General features: G+C 43.1%; 1 protein-coding gene across 1 annotated transcript in view; it reads right to left on the minus strand.

The window, feature by feature from the left end:
• Cfap58 (cilia and flagella associated protein 58) overlaps positions 1 to 18,404 on the minus strand; it is a 127,908-nt gene that overhangs the window by 36,232 nt on the left and 73,272 nt on the right. The window contains exons 14-17 of the mRNA XM_071611701.1: positions 16,904 to 17,044; positions 15,728 to 15,951; positions 12,855 to 12,966; positions 10,689 to 10,793 (exon numbers count right to left, since the gene is read on the minus strand). Of these exons, the coding sequence (XP_071467802.1) occupies positions 10,689 to 10,793; positions 12,855 to 12,966; positions 15,728 to 15,951; positions 16,904 to 17,044 (582 nt within the window). The remainder of the gene's footprint in view (positions 1 to 10,688; positions 10,794 to 12,854; positions 12,967 to 15,727; positions 15,952 to 16,903; positions 17,045 to 18,404) is intronic.

Consider the following 18,404-nt stretch of genomic DNA (forward strand, 5'->3'; position numbering starts at 1 on the left):
CTCCATCCTGGGCTCACTCTACTGCTCCTGCTTTGGAACACTGGAGGCTCCCACAGAGAAAGAGATGATCAGCTTCTAGGGCAACCATACTTCTTGGACCAAACCAGTAATCTCTGGGGGTCTTGTGAAGATAAAGATTTGGTGCATCAGACATAGGGTAGGCTGCGTCTGCATTTCTAAAGAGCTCTTGTGGGTTCCCAGTGCTGCTAGCCCTGGGGCCACACCTGCAATAGCAAAGCCTCCAGATGCCGTGACAAATGTGAATTTTCTCCATAAATGACCAAGGCAGTCTGAATACAACAAATTCAGTTCTTAGACCACATGTTATGGTGGTGAAGAGCCTTTGGTGGCAGACTGCCAAAGTTTAACTCCATGTTCTACCAGGACAAAGTCTTAACCTATCTGGGCCTTGTGTCTCCCCGTATGTAACAGGAAATGATAACGACTCTTTTTGGGTTTCTGTGACCGTTAAATGAAATAATACATATAAAACATTTAGAGCGATGTCTAAGACACGGTAGATAATAAACACAGAAATATCAGGAGGTCAAGAAAAAGGGAGACCCTTACTGGGGAATAATTTAAAAATAGGCTATGTGAGGTCCTTTCCCCTTGAACAGCTGATGAAACTTGCGCCCATCCATTCCCACCCTCCTATCATCCCAGCCATTTTACAGTTAAGTAAACCAGACTTCTATCCAGTCAATCATAAAATTAAATTAGAGAGAAAGTTCACCTTGAAAGAGCAGGACCCAGAGGTCAGCCAAGAAGCAGCAATTTCCGGTTCTGTTCATGATTTATGTATCTGAGAGCCACGCCCATTTCCTAGAATCGGATTGCCATGTCCTGAGCTGCTTTCGTCCACCACACCCTTCTGCCATGATGTTCTGCCATGATGAACTTCACCAGGTAGCGTTCTCACCTGGATCACTGCAGGTAGCGTGTTCCTAGCCATCATAACCCTCTAAGTAATACCCTGCAGTCCTTCATCACTACTTCTACACTGAAGGGGAGGGTCCTCAGTGTTCTCATCTGTATAATGAACGCTCAGGGTGAGATAACCCAGCACCAACATGCTAGGAGGTCATGTTCGTCTCTTTTTCTAAGGTAAATCACATTTCACCCCCCGACCTGGCACACTGGTGTTCACGGTGTGCTCGCCAGCAGCACCTGGGGTCTGAGCAGAGGGAAAGGAGTGGCTGGCACTCAGTGAGCAGTCAGTGAGGAAAGGCTGTGATTAGAACAAAATCGGGGTGATGCCTTTCAAACAAACTAGGTATGATCGTGTCATCTGGTTACTGGATATTAAGTGAACCTGCCGTCGGTGAGGGTGGGAGAGTGGAAGAAGACGAACCTGAGTTGCCTCTGCTTTTACCGTCAAGGCAATTTATAACTTAGGTGAGTAGCTAAGCAAGTGTGGGAGTCCACTGGTTGGTGGTCTTCAGGACTTGCCTGAAGCCTGATCTCATGTAGCAGACACTTCTGAGGCCAAGTCCCACCCCCTCAGCAGCTCCAAACTCATAATTTGAGCTGAGATGCCTGGCACACCCGGAGGGCACACCCGGACCACTCTGGCAATTTCTACCTCGAGTGTACACGGAGTGAGCTTTTCTGCCTCAAGCCAGGGCTTCTCTGATTTGAGGGTGGAGATAAGCAAAGGCCCTTCCATCTGCATTCAGAAGCAGCTCAACACCCCCCCACACCCTGGGCATCTCAACCAATGGGGAGTGGGGAACCATTGAGCACATGTCCGACCTCCCTCTCCTTGACAGCACAATTCTGCAGTAGTTTCTGTGGGTGGCCAGGGAGGAACACTCTCCTGCTCCCTTGATTCAGCTTGGGAGGGACCACCTCCCACAGGACTGGAACCCAAAACCTCACTTCAGTGTCTGATTTGAGGGAACCCAAACTAATACACATATGCAGGGCAAAGCCTCGATCAGGGTGCCCTGATGTCCTGTATGGAACACCACTCTTGTTACCCTGTGGTTACAGACTATAATGATCCTTCAAGGCCAGAACCAAGCCTGGTTCATTCACCCCGGGATCCTAAGCACACAGGTGACGCCCTGTAACTCTTGAGCAGATGCACATTCAGGGTTCTTCTGCTGTGGCCTGCATCACAGGCAGGAGGCCACTTTTGGTCTTTATGACAACTCAGGGAAACCCTTTTCAGTTTTAGAAAAGTGTATAAAATCAAGCTAGGGGTCATTAGCAAGGGGAAAGACATGTTAAGAAGGCATATCTCTGTGGAGCCCACCCGCCCTGTCTGTCTCCACTGTGGAGCCCAACCTGGGATTGCCATGCTGCCACATGGCCCGCGGCCTGCTCCTTCTCCTCCCTCCCCATCTCCTCTTTCCCTTTTGATTCTCAAGCTCTGCACTTCCATCAAAGAATCACAACAGAGAACCAGATCAAAGAAATCGAAACAAGTAAAGCTGATTGCATGGCTGCTCTTTCTTTACATCTCCTTCCCCCCAGGCCTTGAAGCTAGATACAGCAAAGTACCCACTTGTGGGCCAGGGGTCATTGACGACTTGTTTCTGGAAAGCTCATTCCGTGTTGTTAAGGTGGCCACTAGGTAAAACTCAATATATGAACATGAAAGTCCACATTTCCAGCTATTCTTGAAAAATGGGGGATTTGATAGCATAAGCCCACCTTCGGCTGGACCCAAGAGATGGGACCCAAGCCCCCCATGCTGAAGTTCCCCTCATATTCCCTCCTGCCTTTCACCCTGAAGCCCTGAGGAGTGGCCATTTCAGATTGGGATAAGCAAGTTTCATTTGGCTCTTTCTTGTTTGTTGCTTGGCTCTGAAGGTGAGGGTATTTGAGTTGCTTCCCTGTATTTAAGTGCTTGGGAAAAACAAGTTCCAGCTGTTTGGGTGTCCCTTGTGTTTCTAAGTGCTTCTAGCAGGAGGTTACAGCTTCCTATTCTCATGCTATCTTGCCAATGCCGTGTTGATGGTGAAGATGATGATGATGATGATGTCATGATACCTAGGTAATGAACAGCAGTCACTCAAGGCACAAGCCTGCCTCATCCTGCAGAGGCTTAAAAAGGAAGTAGTAAGCCAGGCATGGTGGCACAAGCCTTTCATCCCAGAGACTCGGGAGGCTGAAGCAGAAGGATTGCCAGTTCAAAGGCAGCCTCAGCAACTTAATAAGCGCCTCTCTCATAATAGTAAGGCTGGGAACGTAGCTCAGTGGTAGAGCATCCCTGGATTCAATCCCCAGTACCACAAAAAAAAAAAACTTAACCTTAAGGGTTTAGAAGAGAGGTAGAATACATGGAGCAATACCAGAGAGGAGAGGCCACCAGGTGATGCACCCCAAGTATGCTTTGTTTGCTCTTGTTTCTTTGAAGGGAAGAGTGGCCTGGAGGGAAAAAGAAGATACCATTTCCGGCAAAAAATACAGATGTCTTCATTTTCCCGCTGAAACTGCAAAGTGAGGAAGTGAGGCTCCAGAGCCATTTGCATGTTAACCCTGAGCAAGGGAGAACTGAGCACACGCACATGAATCAGCCTGCCTCAGCACACAGAGACACTGCAGTTTGCATTGAGTTTATAGATCCATAAACCCACTGTAAATTGCAGACTCCTGCAAAGTTAGAGTTAATAACAAAAATGCAAAGGCAACAAGAGGAATAATTCCCTAGCCTCTCAGTTTGAAGATAGGACATAAATGTGTCTAAGACATTACTTGCTGAAGGACTGCTGTTCTTCCAACAGGTCATCAATTCCTAGACAACATTAATAGGTGAGGTGCTAGGGCCTGCCTCTGTAAAGCTTATGTTCCAGAAGGAAAGAATCATTGAACACACAATTATGATGATTTCAAAAATTGCAAATGTCATGTGTGACGTAAAGGAGAAGCCAAGGTATAGGAACATGGACCAGGACACCTAACCTAGGAAGAAAGGGCTGCTTAAGTTACAAATCCTCTGCCAAACACAGTGGGGCACCCCTGTAATCCCAGCAGCTTGGGAGGCTGAGGCAGGAGGATCACGAGAGAAACCCCGTCTCTAAATAAAATTCAAAATAGGGCTAGGGATGTGGCTCAGTGACCGAGTGCCCCTGAGTTCAATCCCCAGTACCAAAAAGAAAAAAGAAACAAAGCATTTACACTATAGTCTGAAGAGGAAGAAGTGGTCCTGGCCAAAAGCCTGTCCACCTTTATTTGTCCTTTATTTTTATATACCTCATACTGCATCTGGCAGTGAAGTTGGAAACAAATTATAAAGTGTTCAAAGAGCTCAGAGACTAATGGGGAAAATAGGTTCCCATCTTATCTGCTGCTTGGAAATGATGGGGTCTCTTCCACACCTTAACACAGATTTAACAGTTAAAATTTAACTTTATTTTATAAAATTTAATAGTTAAAAATTATTCTGATGCTCAAAAAGAATTCAACCAAAATTTTTCATCATTGCAAACTGTCCTGTTGTGAATGAATGCCCAGGACTTCTCTAAAATTTAATAAAACACATGGAATTGAGAAACCATCCAATCCCATGGAGCATCTGGGACTTTGCTGAGATAGCAAGGTGTATTGTTTGGTGTAACACAAGCTACGGGGAATCTCACAGCAGGCATAGAGCAGCCCAATCACTCAGAAAAAAAGGGGGGGATAGCAGATTGAATGACAAATTGACCAAAGAAGAGTGAGACAGGATGCTAAACTTTGGAGACCTGGAAAAAATTCTTGGTGATTAATAATGTTATTGATAATAATAATAGTAATGTCAATGATAACACTCTTCTGAACTTCATATGCATCAATGTGCTCAATTCTTCAAGTAGGTACTACTATTGTCCCAATTTTGCATATGAGAACACTAGGGATTAGAACAAGAGGTTTCTGTTGACGGCAACATGTCAGGCAAAATAACCTGAAATCTAAAACCTACAGCAATGCCCATGTTAAATAAACCAACCCATCCCTTTCCTCACAGCAGAGTTTACAAGTAGTTTGCTCAAACGTCAAAATCAAAAGGTGACCTAAAGCAGTGAAGAGCTACAAATGGAGGTCATCCCTTGAAGGACCAGACTCACTGTAAAAAAGGGCCTGGCTTTCAGCAGCCACAAGAGGACAGAAGCTGAGGTGCTGGGCTGGTGTAGAGAGTTGGGACTGAAACTCCTCCACATAAAGAAGCTACACCCTCAGTGAAAAATACAACGGAAGGGACAGGAGGACCACAGGGAAACCCACCTAAGTCTCCTCTGTTCTGGGTGGGAAAAAAAGTTAATTCTCAGACAATTTGAATCCATGGTCCCCATCAGAAGAGGCTGGGGTTCTAATACAAGTTAACCAAGTGGTCTAAGAAGCCCCAAGATAAAGATTTAACATAAAAAAAAAATCCAAGCAAATGATGTCTCTTAGGATACCTAGTAGAAACAAGTAAGGGAGCTGCTCTTATCCTGGACCCTTCCCAAGTTCCTAAACAAAGAATTGTGTTGTTTTTTTTTTTTTGGTACCAGAGATTGAACTCAGGGGCACTTAACCACTGGGCCACATCCCCAGCCCTTTTTATTTATTTTTTTGAAAAAGGGTTTTGCTTGCTGAAGCTGGCTTTGAACTCATGATCCTCCTGCCTCAGCCTCCCCAGTTCATGCCCAGAAACAAAGGCTTTCTTAAAATGAGCTCACATTCTAGAATTAATCAATCTCTCTCTCTTTCTCTCTCTTTCTCTCTCTCTCTCTCTCTCTCTCTCTCTCTCTCTCACACACACACACACACACACACACACACACACACAAAATCCACCATGAAGGAAATCAGCAGTCACAACTAACAACAGAAAAAAAAATCTCAAGAACTTCAAATAATAAAATACTCAGATAAAGAATATACTATGTATTTTAAATTAAGTGAAGATATAAAGGAAGGAATAAAATATGAGGAAAGATCAACATAGTGTCAACAAAAATCAGACACATGTGAAAAAGAATCCCTAGAAAATAAAAATAAAATCATTGGAAATAAAACCTCAGTGACTATTAGCAGATAAGCACACTTTAAGAAAGAACCGATGAGCAAGAAGAGAAAGCTAAGAAAATGTGACACACACACACACAAAAAAAAAAGGGAGAGAGAGAGAGAAGGAAGATATCAACAAGGTCTGGAGGTAAGGAAAAAAATAAGAAAACCGAACATATCTAAAAAGGGCTCCAGAGGAATAAATAAATAAAGAGAATGAAGGAGAGACTGTAGAAGACAGAGGAATCCTCAGACTCAGGAAATCAAGTGAGTTCTGAGCTTAATAAGTAACATTAAGTTCACACCAAGATTCACTGTGCTGAAACTCAAAAGCACCGAAGGCAAAAAGAAGATTGAACAATCAAACCAAAGAAAAGGCAGGTTTCCTCAAAAGCAGCAATTATAATTAGATGTACAGCCAACTTCTCAATAGATCACTAGAAACTAGGACACGAAGGACCAATATCTTCAGAGTGCAAATAGAAAATAGAATCCCCAAGTAATCTTTTTACAAATAGGCCAAAAAAAATTTTTTTCAGAGAAGCTAAAGAGAGTGGTAACCATTGCAGAACAGATCACTGAAAGAAGGATGAAAAGATGTACTTCAAAAAGCAAAGAGGAGAAAACTGGAGATGTAGAGAAGGAGAAAACCAAAGAATCAGGGTACAACTTGGTAAATCTGAATACACCAATTCCATAAAATAATAATGACAATGACCAATGTTGGGAACACTGGGGTAACTGGCATTAAAGCACTGCATGTGCTACTTGTAAGAAGGGTAAAGATGCTGATCAATTTTAGATGTGTTAAAGTTTTAAGGGAATCCAAGAGAGAGACAGAGATAAAATTAGGAGAGCATATTTAATGGAATCCAAGAAAAAGAAATTTGCATGGAGTGATGGTGACTCTTTGGAAAAAGAAACAAATAGGATGAAGGCCTAGGCAGAAACACAGAGGAAAAGGAGACCAGAGGAGAGGGGAAGAGGGAATAAGGAGAACTCAATCTAATGAAAAGCAGGATTAGAGGATCTTTTTGAGCACTAAAAAACAAACAAACAAAAAAGTCAGGCTAAATAATACAAAATAAGAAGATAGAAAAACATCTAAGGTTCTCAATAAACATCAGTGAACTAAACACACCAATAAAAAGATAAAAATAGCCTAGCTGGATTTCTTTTTATTACAAGAGATTTACCTAAAATATAAGGACACTAAAATTATAAAAGTATAGAAAAAACATTTTTTAAATCCAACTGGTGGAGCTATACAAACACCAGATTCATTTTTAAGTTAATTTCTATTGGGAACGCTCTTTTTTAGTTTTTTATAATGCTGGTGCATTATAATTATATGTAGTAGTAGGATTTGTTGTTACATGTTTGTACGTGCAACAACATAACAATATAATTTAGTCAGTTTGAGTCCCCAGTACCTCCCCTGTTCCTCTCCCTGATCCCTTTCCTCTTCTCTACTGATCTCCTTTCTCTTTTCATGAGATTCCACCTCCTCCCACCCCACCCCCACCTCTGCATCTTTTTTTTCTTTCTCTCTCTCTCTCTCTCTTTCTCTCTCAAGCTCCAAATTTGAAAGAAAACATATGACCATTGACTTTCTGAGTTTGGCTTATTTCACTTAACATAAGGCTCTCAAATTCCATCCAAAGGGCGGGGCAGTGGGGGGAGAGGGGCACTGGTCTTGTAAAATACTAAAGGCACAATTCCAGAAAGAAATAAAATCTGTAAACCTTTACTCACTATTATGATCCTAATATAAAATGTACTTGAAGTTTAAAAATGACAGAAGTTCAAAGAGAAATAGACAAATCCTCAAACTTTTATTCAGTCATTCGGCAGACCAAAAATTGGGAAAAGTATGGATTTGGACAATACAATTAACAAGGTTGTTCTAATAAATAAATATAGAATCCTGACCCCTGAATATTTAGGAACTTTTTCAAACTCAAGGAACAGTTATAAAAACCAACCACTTAGCTCACACAACGCAAGTCTCAAAAATTTCAAAGAGCCGGGTGGTGGCACACGTCTGTAATCCTAGCAGAGGCTGAGGCAGGAAAATCTCGAATTCAAAGCCAGACTAAGAAAAGTGAGGTACTAAGCAACTCAGTGAGACCCTGTCTCTAAATAAAATACAAAATAGGGCTAGGGATGTGGCTCAGTGGTCACGTACTCCTGAGTTCAATTCTTGGTACCCGCCCAAAAAAGTTTCTTTTCAAAGAATCCACCTAATACAGACCACAATGAAAAAAAGTGAGAACACGTAGAAGATAACTTAAACACAAACATATTCAGAGACTCTTAATATGTATTTTTAATTATCGTAAAAGAAACTGCAGATAGTTTTTAAGACTTACTCTCAAAGGAGAAATAATTCTGAAAATAGGAAATGTTTAGAACTCAATGAAAACACCATTTATCAAAACCTGTGGGAAGGAACTAAAGAAATCACTTAAAGGATATTTTATAGCTTCAAATGCTTATATTTTTTAAAAAAGAAAAGACTGGGGATGGGGATGGGGATGTAGCTTAGTGGTAGAGTGCTTATCTAGCATGTGCAAGGGTTTGGGTTCCCTTCTAAGAAAGAAAGTGGGGAGGATAGGAAGGGAGGGAGGAGGGGAGGGAGAAGGGGAGGTCAGGGGAAGGAGGAGGAGAGAAAGCAGGGGAGGGGAGACTGAATGTTAATGATCTGGTTGTCAATCTTAAGAAGATAGAAGGATAGAGTAAACCCAAAGTATGTAGAAGGAACAAAATAATAAAGCTATAGCCCTGGTGAGATATAAAACACACTTACAACAGAGTTTTGACCAAACTCGAAATGTGATTCTTTTTAACATTTCTAAATGGTGATAACAGAAGAGGCAGGGTAGTGGAGTGGCAGGAAGTGCTGGCTCTAGAGCCACAGGCCTGGGCTGAATCCCAGCCCTGCCCCTTACCATTGCATGGCCTCAGGGCAGTGCCCTGTGGCTGGCATCTGAGGAGCCAGGCTCAGACTCTAGACAGCCAATGCCCTGTGCCCACACACCCATTGCTTTCCCCTACGGCAAGACTTCCCAAGTTGTGGACTCTGACCCAAGGATCATCTTCTCCTGATGAAAATGGGTATTACTATCTATCTCCACCTTGCAGAAGGGAGAACTGAGGTTTGGATAATATATGCAATTCCCCCCAAATCATGGAACCATCAAGTATTGGGACTGATTCAAAGCCAGATTCCCCCCAGTTTAAAAGTCTGCCCTCTCAGACATTCTGTGAGAGAAGACAAAAATCCCTGATGGCCACTCAGGGTGATAATGCTCAGGAAAACTTTACTGTAACAGCTCGGGAGGCTGAGACGGAAGGATCGTGAGTTCAAAGCCAGCCTCAGCAACTGTGGGGCACTAAGCAACTCAGTGAGACCCTGTCTCTAAATAAAATACAAAATAGGGCTGGGGATGTGGCTCAGTGGTCGAGTGCTCTTGAGCTCAATCCCTGGTACCCCCTAAAAAATTAACTAATTAATTAAAATTAAAACCAACTTTACTGTATACCCAATATTAGGGGAAAATCTCTCTTTTAAGATCAAAGGTAAAATAGCAGGGGGCAGATGCTGCTTAAAAATGTCTATAAGTCCCTACTTCTACTAGGTAGATTATGGGCTTGGGAATGAGAAATAATATGAATAATTCTCCTATTTATTAGACACCATGGGCTAAGGAGAATGGTAAGATCTTTCAACATCCCTCTCCAAAGGTTCTACTATTTTCCCATAACACAGATTCAGAACCTCCAGTGCAAAGAAGTTAAATTCAAATAGCGGGGCTGGGGATGTGGCTCAAGTGGTAGCGCGCTCGCCTGGCATGCGTGCAGCCCGGGTTCGATCCTCAGCACCACATACAAACAAAGATGTTGTTTGTGTCCACCGAAAAATAAATAAATAAAATATTAAAAAAAAAAAAAATTCAAATAGCTACAAATCCGTAGAGGCAGGATTCCCACCCAGGCCATCTGGCACGACACTGTCATTCTTATCCACGACAACCTCCTGGGCCCTGACTTCTCGGTCCATCCCTTGGAGATCACAGTACCCAAGCCCTGGACTGGGAAGAGCAGAGGAGACAGGCAGGCCAGCCCCCACCCAGCACAGCCTCTGGCAGGAGGTAAGCCAGGAGAAGAATGAAGAGGGCGGGGCTGAGAGTGAGGAGGGGTAGAAGTCACAGCAGGTGTCTCTACAAAGACACAGGCCAATCAGTTCAGGGAAAACTTCCTGCACCGGATCTCCAAAGGCAGCTTTCCATTTCCTGCACACAGACCTTCACGAGGACAGCTCATTGGTGCGGCACATGAAGGCTTGTTTTCAAAATCAAAATCACAGCATTTCATATTATAGGAAGATAGGAAGAAAAGTATTTAAAAGGATCTGTCAAATAGAGCTGCAGGGAAGCGAGGAAAAAGAAATGCTCACATTACCCGATTGCAGTGAGTCTAGCCTTGAACTTAATTTTCCAGAATTCTTGAAATATCAGTGATCGCAGCAGAAAAGAACAATTAATCAGGCCGCGTTTGTTCTCTAAGTGTGAGTCGCTGTTGCCACCTACAGGTAAACACGGGGTGTGCAGCGCTGCGGAACCGCTCAACCTCAGGACAGAGCCCTGGAGAAGGCGGCTCTGGGGAAGTGGTTTGTTTGCTGGATGCAGAAAACGCAATGCTACCTGAAGGAGCAGCTCTTTCTCAACCACCTCTTCGGTCTTGCTGATGAGGCGCTTCTGCAGGGTGTGAATTTTCTGTATCATCTCAAAGGTACTGGGGTCGCTGGCCTGTCCGAGGGGAAGAGCAAAAACCGGCTCAGAGATCATCAGTTTCAAAACACCAAGGTCCCTACGTAAAATAATTATTGTTTTATTGAGATCTCCTGCAAAGCCACAGCATCAATGTAAAGAGAATTAAAACAAAACAAAGCATGACAGGTGGGATAGTCGTAATTACCTGCCCACCACCCCACCATGGTTTTCCAATGTCTTATCTAGGGATCTAGTTCGCCAAGATATGGGAAATGGGTGTGTTGACTCCACCAGTAGGAATAATGAGAATAATGACAGGGACTGTATATGAGACCTGACTCTCTGTCACCATCGGTACACTGGGCTGCATTTCCTACAACTCATTTTAGCCACATAAGACAGTATTTGTCTTCCTTTCTTACAGATAACACAACTGGGGCTCAGAGAAGTTAGGTCATTTGCCCAGATTGGTGAAGGCCAGAGCTGAATTCAAGGCCCACACACACCAGGCTCCAAATGCTGCTGCTGTAGCTCAATTCCAAGGTCAGAGGCTGTCCCTCCCAGCTCCAGTTTCCATAGGAATGAGCTTTGTTCCCTCAGTTTTAGGATCCACTCCCCTTTGGTCACGGTCACCAAGAAGATTCAATACAGTTCCCCATGGGGATAGCTACAGGGTGGGGACCTCTGCTAATAACTGGCTGCAGAATACGGCCATGGTATTTCACTCCTGGATGGAGTTATCAACCTATACGGCTCTGATGTCTCTTCAATTGCTATCTGTGCACAACTTGAACAAGACCTATGGTTATAAATTGATCCATTGTCCTCCAGTCCGCCAGCCAAAACTTCCCTCTCAACTGTTCTGACGTTTTGAATTAATCTAGCAAGCTAAATATTTTTAACTGTCTCCCAGAGTCTTCATTTTCTAATTTTTTAAAATAGAAATTGACGCCGAGTTGGAAACTTGAAAGATCTGCTTGAAAACACACGGAATAAACGAATGTGATGGCAAATGGATTTAAACACTTCAGCTCCACTTCCCCGGACAGATCCACACGGTGGCTGAGCTAGTAAACGAGACACCACACTTGGCATGTGAAGAGGAATAAATGAGGGTCAAAAAAAAGGGAAATTAAAGAGATGTTGTTGACTCTGACTTTGAGAAGCACTGAGCAGTGCCAATTGATACCCATATATTGGGACTAGGTCTGGCACACATCTCTTGGCAGGACTGGATGTTATTAAAATTCAGGCCTCATGTTTACATAACAATTTATAATGCATTAGCCTTAATGCTTTCTTCATTAAAAGGAAAAAATAAAAATGAAAAACAAAAACCTAGTTAGCTGATTTTCCAGCCTGCCCTGATCTTTCTTGTATCATAGACTTATCTCTCTCAACACCCTAATTGTTCATTTACTGGAATCCTCTTCTGGCACCCACATTGCTTGGTACAACCAGGAGAGGGCCCTCTTTTTCTTGAATAAGAAGAGTTTATCTTTAACTGCTATTTGCAGTGCTGGTGGTGATATCCACCGGGAACTCATAAAATATCAAACGAAACTGATTGCCCATCTTCTACCTCTAAGACTTTGGCTATGTCCCCAGATCCTAAAGGGTTTGGCTAGAGCTTTGCAAAGAGGGCTCTTTCACAAAATCATTTTTCATGGAAGAAAGAAAAAAAAAATAGAATGCAAAGACCAATTGAAAGATGATTAAGATGCTGGTGGCCCACGTAGCTAAAGGCCATTAGCAATCCAAGATGGACAGGCAGTTGAGGGAAAACTGGTGGACCACAAACTCCCTAAACGAGAAAAAGAAATGGCAATTGGTGAAGCCAGTACACAGCTTCCACTGGGTCTTTTTTCAGGCAGAAAGGATTTCGTTCCAGACTTTTAAAACAAAACTCAAATGAATTCAAATGGAGCATCTGGTTCTGGAATAACCCAATTTGTATTGCAGCCAGTCTTACATGCTAGGTGACAATTTGCAGAGCATTAAATTAAAGGGCACTTCTTAATTGTGCTTTAGGTTAGAAGCCTCCAGCAGGGTAGGAGAGAAGATGGGGGAGGGGAAGAACATTCCAGTGGCTGTTACCTCGAGCTTCCTCCATCTGTGCACATTCATGGGGTTCTCCAGTTCCTCCTCCAGGGCTCTGCAGCGGGTTCTCTCCTTCAAGAATTCTCTTTGCATGTGAAAAAACTCCTGCCTGAATAACACAGACTTTCTTTTGCAAAGAAATTCTCTGCCCATTTGATCCCCCCCACACACACACACAAGCTAATGCCTAGTCTTTTTTATTTTTTACTTTGAGGTGGGGTCTTAAGTTATCCAGGCTAACTACAAATTTGCAATCTTTCTGCCTCTCAGAGTCTCTGGGATTACAGGCATGTGCTACTGTACCCAGCTGAACATCATCTCTTTAAATGGCTACATACATAACTACATCTTGGGTAGAAAGTTGGAATTCAGGGGACTTTTGTGAACACTGAGACCAGCCTCTCAAATCTGGTTAAGGCGTAAATGATATCAGTTCTTGCCTTCGCTTTAAACAACAACAAAAATGTGACAGGCTTTAGAATATTGATTCTGAATATTCACGGAATTTAGAAGTGTGTGAAATGAAGGAGGTGCAGAGGTGAATTACAAGAGCTTCAATATACTTTTCAATGTTTCTAAGTGTTTGTACAGTACAATGAATGAGCACACAGCCCCTAACAGAGCTATTGAGACTCAGGGGACCACCTGGCAGCAGTCAGGCCTCCACCTCCACCCTCACTGCACGCCACACATTGGGATCATGGGAGGGGCGGAGGGGAGAGCTCTGACAACATCCCTTTGCCTGAACCCAATTCCAGAGGGACTCCGCTTGGTCCGGTTTGATGCAGGGCTTGGACTTCATGGGGTTTATAGTTCTACTGGTAATGTTCCTGTGCAGCCAGGACCAGGAGACACTGAGTCAGGATTTGGGAGGATCTTCTACCTGGAATTCCCCAACCATAGCACACAGGTGACTGAAAAAGTCCCAGGCACCAGCTCTGCCTCAGACATACTTGCAAAATCTTCAGGAATCTCTAGTTAATAGGACTGTGCTGCAGCCGTCCTCGGGATCCTGTGAGATACCTGTCACCCTATCAACCAGAAGTTTGGTTGGGAGGTGGAGAAGCAGCAAGCACTTGCATTGACAGGAGCAATGAGGACATTAATATCTGTCCTTGTCTGCTCTGGGTGTGCAGATCACTAATACTAAGCCATTTCTTACTTAATTGCTTCATTTAAACCAATAATACAACTTCCCCTCATTAGCAAGACAAACCATTCGAATTAACTGCATGAGGTTCACATGAGATAGGGAGCCCAGAACAAGGTGCTTAGAATTAAAAGCATATTTGTAACACTTTGATTCTCTAGGGTGTCTTTGGAAGAAGAGGGCAAAATGTTGGCTACCATGTTTGATGTCTTGCTTTCTATTAGACTTTGTGCCAGGCACATTACATTTGTTTTCATATTTTATTGTAACTACAAGTCAAAAGCTCAGAGAAGTTTAGTGATTTGCCCAAGATCACACAAGGCTGAGATTAGAATTCATGACTGCTTGCTCCCAATCTGTATCAAGTTGTCTTCTCATTGAAAAGAAAAATAAAACCCATTGTCCACAAACTAGCACTATTGAATAGAAATGGGTAAAAGTTGGCCCTCTATGGGTGTCATAAAAATAACTGGTGGCTGATAGTACTGGAGATCTTTCAATAGCTACTTAGAATGAAGCCATTTGTCTCTACAATGTCAATGGTAGTAAAGGTATGAGTGATTCTCTAAGCTCTTCTTTAGATTTCTTTTCTGCATTTCCCATGTTTTCTACAATGAATTTACACTACTTTCATTACCCGAAATACAAGCAATTCTTTAAAAGATTAAAAAAAAAAAGTATTGATCCATCCCTGATGGTGGCTGTCTTAGTATTCCTGAATATATTCCCTGTGTCTAAATATCAAAACTATCTTCTAATTCAATTAAATTAAGAAGCAGATCCAAACTGTGTCCTTATCAGGAGTGGTCAAGGAGACTTCCTCTACAAGCCCCTGGAGAATACGGACAGCTACTGGGAAAAGATCAGATGCTCTTATTTGGTTTCCTGCAGCTCCCCATATAAAACAAAGCACTGTTTTCCCCAAGGAAAAGTAGATCTCAGGCACCCCAGATTAAAAAAAAAAAAGACGAAGATACACACTAAGCTAAAGTAAAGCTGCAAAAGATAAATCAAGAGTGAGAGAGAAAATCTGACTACCTTCTAAGAAAACAGATTTGCAAATAGTGATAGAATTAAAATTTCCACCTACCTCTTTTCATCCCATATGTAGTTCCAAGAGCAAAGTGTAAAGTTACCCGGATGAAATTTAAATATTGCTGCTCCACCCCCTACACACTGCCTTATTAAAGAAATCCACCTTTTTTCATTGGGGAAAGAAATTTTCCTGAATCATGACTAGTTGGTGTTTGTGATATGACTTGAAATGTCCTTTTTAAAAATCCAGAATCATTCTTTTAAATAATCTGTTTTCCTTTTTTTGGTACCAGGGATTGAACCCAGCAGCACTTTAACACTGAGCCACATCCCCAGACCTTTTTTCATTTTTTATTTTGAGACACAGTCTCGTTGAATTGCTTAGGGCCTCTCTAAGTCGCTGAAGCTGGCTTTGAACTCGTGACCCTCCTGCCTCAGCCTCCGAAGCCACTGGGATGACAGGCATGTGCCACCTTTTTGCACTTGCCCAAAATTCCTTGAAAGGAAACAAGTTCGTTTTCGTTTTGCCTGGTGGGCAATGTAGGGTGGATGGGAAAGTTCTTAATCTTTCTTGGCTGATAATTTCATCATGCAGAATACATTTATCCAGTTAATTTGATGAAGACTTTCAATGACCAACAATTGTGAGAAGCTCCCCGCAGAGTGCCATGCCCTTACCAGTTACCTGAGTTCCTCCACGTTAGCCACGCTCCTGGCGAGAATCCCCTTCTCCCTGCGAAGCTTCTTGATCTCAAGTTTGAGGATCCGCATGTCCTCCACCCTCTGGTTGTACTGGCTTTCGCCCTTATTCATCACCGACTGCTGGATCTTGATCTTCTCGTAGAGCAAAGCTAACTCGTCATTGCGCCGAACAAGCTGAGACCCCAGGATGTCTCTCTCACTGATGACCTAGAAACAAGGGCCCCCAGGAATGGAAAAGTCGCGCTTTTCATTGTGGCTGCAGCCTTCATTCAGCCCACGAATATCTAGCAAATGCCCATGTGGGCGCCACGTGCACCGGCCACTGGAATCGCCTGCTAGACCCTCAACACTGGGCTCCTTCCACTAGAGTCTGGGGTCCCTTTGCACAGAAACCACTGTGCAATAAATAATTTGTAATAATGTTAATAGCCCAGCGATCCAAAAATTCTTGGCCCGTGGGTGGATCATTTTATTTGATGGTATATTTTTTCCAACCCATTTGTCATTTTTTGTTTTGTGTTGTTTTGGTTTTTGTTTGTTTGTTTGTTTTGGTATTAGGGATTGAACCCAGGAGCACTTTACTACTGAACTATATACCCAATCCTTTTTATTTTAATTTTGAGACAGTCTGCTAGATTGCCCAGGCTGGCCTCAAAGTTGCAATCCTTCAGCCTCCAACTCCCAAGCCGCTTCAACCCGTTTGCTTTTTGATGTTTAAATTTCAACAGTCTGGTCAAGTACCACCACTTCTTAGCGTTCTTGTAGGGACTAACTTTCTCTGCTAGGTCCTTGAAATCATTTAAGTTTCTAAGCCCCACACTATGCATTTGAGTTTCTGGCTCCCAAATATGTAATTATTAATTGCAATTACATATGAGCTATTATGTTGCCCTAGAACGTAAGCTCATTGAGAACCGGGAACTCGTGCTTCTCTTGACCAAAGTGTCCCCTGTGCCTGGAGGAGGAACTGATGCCTAAGAAGTGCTTGTAAATACAAGCCCATCAAATGAGTGACTATTCCATCCCCAATCAACAAGAGATGGGCCTCTGCTGCTGACCTCCCAATAAGGCTGGCATTGCTGAAAGAGGACAGAGGAGTCATAAAAATTGGAATTGATCACTCGTGACTGCGGTTGAGAGTCTGATGAGGAGACTCTACCTGGTCTAACTCCTTCTTCTGCCTCAATCGTTCCCCGTCGGCCTCAGCAATGATTCGCAGGAGTTTTCTCTCCTCGGCCTCTTGCTTTTCAATGAAGTGTTTCGTCTCCAGGGCTTGTTGTCTCAGCTTCTGCAGCTCCGCCTGACAAAGAGTAAATGATTTGAACAAATTTCCTTCAACAGCAGCACAAACCAGGACGACAGGGCCCAGGTTTAGATGCCCAGTTAGGCTTATGCTTTCTTTGATGTTTCATTGAACATGATTTGATCACTCTCACAAGCCCAACAGAGACCTACAACACACACACACACACACACACACACACACACACATACACATACACACACACACATGCATGCAGGGCCACTGACAAGGAAATAGCAATGCCCATTACGGTGACCGTGTTTTTCTGTGAGTTGTGCCCTTGAGGGATTCCTATCACTTGTCTGTATACATGTAGCTTCATTGGTATTCCACAGCATGGCTTCTCTCACCAAGAGAATTCACTAAGAATGGAGCAGAGGAAGATGCAGGGGTGAGGACAGGCTTCCATTCCAGGCATGGTCCTAACGCCACCAGTACATTCACTGCAAAGAAAGAGCCCATTGCAAGCAGAAATCAAATTAGCCAAAGATAATTTGAACTACTACTATGTGTCTATCTAATGGAAGCAGCATGATGAGAAAGAAGGGCCAGACTCAGCTGTGAGCTCTCTGATAATGTGTCCCTGATAATGTGTCCCTGATGACCCAGCTAAAAAAAAAGATGTAAGCCACCAGGCACAGTGGCGCATGCCTACAATCCTAGTGGCTCAGGAGGCTGAGGCAGGAGGATCCAGAGTTCAAAGCTAGCCTCCACAACAGCGAGGCACTAAGCAACTCAGTGAGACCCTGTCTCTAAATAAAATACAAAATAGGGCTGGGCATGTGGCTCAGTGGCGAGCGCCCCTGAATTCAATCCCTGGTACCAAAAAAAAAAAAAAGATGTAAGTCTTAGTCCTAAGATATTTCCAACCCAGATGATACACAAATATTATGCAAATATTAATTAGCCCAGGCAACAATTTTTCAGTAGCTTTTTTTTTTATCATGAAGTAAATTTATGTCACAGGAGATCAAAGGAAAAGTCATCAGTGAACCAGGGTCATCAGGGACACATTATCAGAGAGCTCACAGCTGAGTGTGGCCCTTGAGGTTATATGGAAAGCACAGGAATGATGCGGAAGAGGTGCTATAAACTGAGAGAAATTCTTCTCATTGAAGGACAACCCACTTCTATTCCACAAGTAGGTTTGTGACTACATACCCTCGGCACAATGCTGCATGTTTTACCAACTCTTTTCTCCATTTTACTAACGCAATCACAGAGACAAAAAAGCAAATAAGTACAGCCAGTAAGTAGCAGAGCTGAGAGTCCAGCCAGGCGCTTTGGATGCCAAAGCCTGTGTTCCCTCTATTGTCACCACCCCATCGATCCCAGTGAAATCAGAAGTAAGAAGAAG

This window comes from Marmota flaviventris, chromosome 4 (assembly GCF_047511675.1).
Source record: "Marmota flaviventris isolate mMarFla1 chromosome 4, mMarFla1.hap1, whole genome shotgun sequence".
Taxonomy (NCBI): Eukaryota; Metazoa; Chordata; class Mammalia; order Rodentia; family Sciuridae; genus Marmota; species Marmota flaviventris.